Source organism: Hyperolius riggenbachi, chromosome 9, assembly GCF_040937935.1.
Source record: "Hyperolius riggenbachi isolate aHypRig1 chromosome 9, aHypRig1.pri, whole genome shotgun sequence".
Taxonomy (NCBI): domain Eukaryota; kingdom Metazoa; phylum Chordata; class Amphibia; order Anura; family Hyperoliidae; genus Hyperolius; species Hyperolius riggenbachi.
This window is the reverse complement of record NC_090654.1, coordinates 41,138,297-41,143,577: the sequence shown is the minus strand read 5'-3', so window position 1 is coordinate 41,143,577 and position 5,281 is coordinate 41,138,297. Positions and strand designations below refer to the sequence as shown.

Genomic DNA, 5,281 nt, shown 5'->3' with positions numbered 1-5,281 from the left:
GCAGTAAAAATGTCACCATGTGATGAATGTCAAAATATAAATCAGGGAGAGAAAAGATTTTACAATGGGCAAACAATGAATAAATCATTTATGCATAATTGAATACATAAATGAAAGCACTTTATTACATTATTTTCACTGGAGTTCCTCTTTAAAGAGTGCAAAATAAAGTCAAGTTTTATATTTACCTGGGGCTTCCACCAGCCCCTTGAGGTCACTCCTAATCCCCTTTAGATGACTCAGTACTCTCGCAGAGTTGCTAATGCGCAGATTACTCCTAGCCATGGAGGGAGTGCGCGCAGCCTGGCCAAAGTACCAGGCCGTCCAGCGGGGAACAGGAACAGCCTCAAGGAGTTAGAAGAAGCACTTAAGACTTCTCAAATTCTCTTAAACTTCAGTTAGAAAGAAGAGCACATTTTCAAATAAATAATACACAGCTAGCAATTTTTCATTTATGATAGTTTTATTATTTTGGGTGTCCCTTTGCAGAGTGACCTCTCTCCTCGGCCGGCAGGAAAGCATGACGCCCGGGTCTTGCTGGTGGAGGGGTGAGAGACTTTCCATCATTCCAACTATAATAAATATTTAATCACTAATTTCTAGAAACGGGATAAAATCGCCTCTAGCAGAGACGAGCGCTTCCAGCAACAGCTGCTGGATAGAATACCACAAAACGAGTACCCGCCCAACACACACAACTAATATAACAGTATGTACACAAACAGCCTAAAACAATCTGTACAAAGTGCAAGTATTTATCTGCCTAATCCTCCTCCTCGGACAGGACAGGTTCCGGATCAGACATGTTCTCCTCTGTGATCCCGGCACCTTCATCTTCTTCCTCATCCGAGCTGGTGACGCAGCCAGTCTGGAAGAGAGTGACGAGTTCCCGGAAACGCTGCGCCACCTGGTGGGGAAAACAAGTAGTGCCTCAGTAAATCCTCATTTCTACCAAGGCCCACTCAGACAGCTCATAATGACCCAGATCCACATGGAGCGAGACAGCAAATTGCAGGACAGTGCTACACCGATTATTTGGGAACCACCATAGGCTGTAATGCGAATTATAATTATATTGGTGCTCTGTGACTAATTTGGGCACCGGCATTTGCTGGAGCTAAAATTAGGAAAAAAAAAAAAAAGATAATTTGTTCACCGACAATAGCTAGTGCCCAAATTATGTCAAGCCCATCATATAGAGCCATATCAATCCATGCCATGCACTGATGAGGACCAATAAGGGTTAGTTCATACTTGGGCACTTTTCAATGCTTTGCTGCTCCCCACCGATCAGCAAAAGCGCTGTTGCTTATGTATCCTTAAGAGATCTCTCTTACTGCAGCGTTTGTGTTTTGCATAAATCGCAAACGTGCTGCATGCAGCGCTTTGGGGTGATCATGTGATTCTCATGCTATTGAACAAAAATCACAATGCAAATTGCGGCAAAATTGCAACATCGCGATTCGCATTCTGAATGTCAACTAGCCTTAAGGGCTCTTTCACACTAGAGGCAGCAGTAGAAAAGGCTAAAACACTGGCTTTTGCTGTCAGCGTTTTGGTGCTCTTTGAAGGCGTTAAAGAGACTCTGAAGCGAGAATAAATCTCGCTTCAGAGCTTATATTCAGCAGGGGCACGTGTGCCCCTGCTAAACCGCCGCTATCCCGCGGCTAAACGGGGGTCCCTTACCTCCCAAATCCCCTCGTGGAGTCCCGGGGATCTCTTCCGCATAGAGGCAGGGCTAACCGCCGTTAGCCCTGCCTCACACGCGTCTATCAGCGCGTATCTCCGCCTCTCCCCCGCCCCTCTCAGTCTTCCTTCGCTGAGAGGCAGCGATGCGCCGCTGATGGACAGCGCTGAGAGGTAGGGCTGCATCAGATGGGGGAAGGGATCAGAGGTGCCAGTATGGGGGGGGGGGGGGGGCACATGCAAGCCAGCTCACATCAGATGGTGGAAGGGATCAGAGGGTACTGAGGTGCCAGTATGGGGGGGCACATCAGATGGGGAAGGGATCAGAGGGTACTGAGGTGCCAGTATGGGGGGGGGGCACATCAGATGGGGAAGGGATCAGAGGGTACTGAGGTGCCAGTATGGGGGGGCACATCAGATGGGGGAAGGGATCAGAGGGTACTGAGGTGCCAGTATGGGGGGGCACATCAGATGGGGAAGGGATCAGAGGGTACTGAGGTGCCAGTATGGGGGGGGCACATCAGATGGGAGAAGGGATCAGAGGGTACTGAGGTGCCAGTATGGGGGGGCACATCAGATGGGGAAGGGATCAGAGGGTACTGAGGTGCCAGTATGGGGGGGGGCACATCAGATGGGGGAAGGGATCAGAGGGTACTGAGGTGCCAGTATGGGGGGGGGCACATGCCCTGAAGCTCACCTCAGATGGGCTCTTATTCCCCAGCTGTGCAGAGATGTCAGCGAATGTCTTGTCTTGGGCTCCGCTCTCCTGGCACATGGTGAGGATGACACGGTCGGCCTCCCTGCAGGAAAAGGCAGTGATGTCACAATGTGTACACAGGACACTTACAAGATAATGGTGAGAGTACAGCAGAACACAGAATCCTGATGACAGTCGCTGAGTGCTGGAACCCATAGTGACTTGGCACTGGCTGGAATTTCCAGGCTCGCCAAACTTCAAAATGGATGCCTGAAGAAGCTCCTGCTTTATTCCATGGTTTGCACACAAAAAAAAAATTATCTGGGATTTAAACTAAATAGAGAAATGGGAGGCTGCCACTGCAATTGATTTTTTTATATAGGGAAAAAGATGCCTGCTGTGACAACAGGATTCCTGTAAATACTGCTGGTGTAGGGGTCCAATGGATCTCTCACTAGCAGGTTATCAGTCACTGCTGATGGGGGGCGGGATTTGGGGGAACTTACCATTACTTACCTGCAGGGTGCTGCTCTGCTCCCCCCTCCCCATCTTCCCTTCACACTGGCCAGTTTGCATCTCCTGGCAGTGTTGTGAACGTGTGCGTACCGTAATGCATGCTGGGACATGTAGTCTGGGAGTACTGGGAATGTACTTGTAACTACTGACTACATCTCCCGGCATGCACTGAGGTGTGCGCACACTGAACAACGCCGGGGGATAAAACGGAGGCTAAGTCTTAAATACAGGATTCGTTAGATTCCAGAAAATTGAGAATCTGATTTGGATTCTAGGGAATTTGGGATTTATCCCATCTCTAGTAATACTCATGTTTATATGAGAAGGCGGGACTTGACAATCAAAAAGGAAGTAGGAGGTGACTACTACTAAGACCTCTAACTAAAAAGTGAAGTGGAATATACAGTGGGATGTGAACGTTTGGGCAACCTTGTTTATTGTCATGATTTTCCAGTAAAAATCGGTTGTTAGGATGAAAAATGTCAGTTAGATATATCATATAGGAGACACACACAGTGATATGAGAAGTGAAATGCAGTTTATTGGATTTATAGAAACTGCACAATAATTGTTTAAACAAAATTAGGCAGGTGCATAAATTTAGGCACCACAAAAAAGAAATGAAATCAATATTTAATATATCCTCCTTTGCAGAAATTACAGCCTCTTAACGCTTCCTGTAGGTTCCAATGAGAGTCTGGATTCTGGTTGAAGATATTTTGGACCATTCCTCTTTACAAAACATCTCTAGTTCATCCAGGTTTGATGTCTTCAGAGCATGGACAGCTCTCTTTAACTCACCCCACAGATTTTCAATTATATTCAGGTCTGGGGACTGAGGTGGCCATTCCAGAACGTTGTACTTGTTCCTCTGCATGAATGCCTTAGTGGATTTTGAATGGTGTTTAGGGTCGTTGTCTTGTTGAAAGATCCAGCCCCGGCACAGCTTCAGCTTTGTCACCGATTCCTGGACATTGGTCTTCAGAATCTGCTGATACGGAGTTAAATCCATGCGTTTCTCAACTTTGATAAGACTGGCCACACAACCCCACAGCATGATGTAACCACCACCATATTTTACTGTAGGTAGCAGGTGTTTTTCTTGGAATGTGGTGTTTTTTCCTCCATGCATAAAGCCCCTTGTTATGCCCAAAAAACTCAATTTTAGTTTCATCAAAGCGGGTCTGTTTGTGCTGTGGGCGGAGAAAGGGCTTCCTCTGCATCACTCTCGCATACAGCATCTCCTTGTGTAAAGTGCGCTGAATGGTTGAACAATGCACAGTGACTCAATCTGCAGCAAGACGTTGTTGTAGGTCTTTGGTGCTGGTCTGTGGGTTGACTGACTGTTCTCACCATTCATCGCTTCTGTCTGAGATTTTTCTTGGTCTGCCACTTCGAGCCTTAACCACCCTGGCGTTCTGATTAAATCGCCAGGGTGGCTGCGGGAGGGTTTTTTTTAAATAAAAAAAAAACTATTTCATGCAGCCAACTGAAAGTTGGCTGCATGAAAGCCCACTAGAGGGCGCTCCGGAGGCGATCTTCCGATCGCCTCCGGCGCCCAGAATAAACAAGGAAGGCCGCAATGAGCGGCCTTCCTTGTTTTGCTTATATCGTCGCCATAGCGACGAGCGGAGTGACGTCATCGACGTCAGCCGACGTCGTGACGTCAGCCGCCTCCGATCCAGCCCTTAGCGCTGGCCGGAACTTTTTGTTCCGGCTACGCTGGGCTCAGGCGGCTGGGGGGACCCTCTTTCGCCGCTACTCGCGGCGAATCGCCGCAGAGCGGCGGCGATCAGGCAGCACACGCGGCTGGCAAAGTGCCGGCTGCGTGTGCTGCTTTTTATTTCATTAAAATCGGCCCAGCAGGGCCTGAGCGGCTGGACGAGCTGAGCTCGTCCAGACCGCTCAGCTGGTTAACTTGAACTGAGCTTGTGGTCTTCCATTTCCTCAATATGTTCCTAACTGTGGGAACAGACAGCTGAAATCTCAGACAACTTTCCGTATCCTTCCTCTAAACCATGATGGTGAACAATCTTTGTCTTCAAGTCATTTGAGACCTCCATGTTGCTACTCTTCAGAGAAAATTAAGAGGATGGAAACTTACAATCGACCCCCTTAAATACTCTCTCATAATTGGATTCACCTCTGTATGTAGGTCAGGGGTCACTGAGCTTACCAATCCAATTGGAATTCTAATAATTAGTTCTAAAGGTTTTGTAATCAATAAAATGACAACAGTGCCCAAATTTATGCACCTGCCTAATTTTACTTAAATAATTATTGCGTAGTTTCTGTAAATCCAATAAACTTCATTTCACTTCTCAAATATCACTGTGTGTGTCTCCTATATGATATTTAACTGATTTTTTTTTATCATAACAA

At 47.2% G+C, this 5,281-nt stretch overlaps 1 protein-coding gene across 2 annotated transcripts in view; it reads right to left on the bottom strand.

The window, feature by feature from the left end:
* Window positions 1-444: 444 nt before the first annotated feature.
* The window catches only part of LOC137532263 (GON-4-like protein), a 72,853-nt gene continuing 68,016 nt past the window's right edge, over window positions 445-5,281 (bottom strand). For both annotated transcript variants that reach the window (XM_068252581.1, XM_068252582.1), the window contains exons 31-32: window positions 2,384-2,486; window positions 445-907 (exon numbers count right to left, since the gene is read on the bottom strand). In XM_068252581.1, the coding sequence (XP_068108682.1) occupies window positions 764-907; window positions 2,384-2,486 (247 nt within the window). In that variant the 3' untranslated portion in view covers window positions 445-763. The remainder of the gene's footprint in view (window positions 908-2,383; window positions 2,487-5,281) is intronic.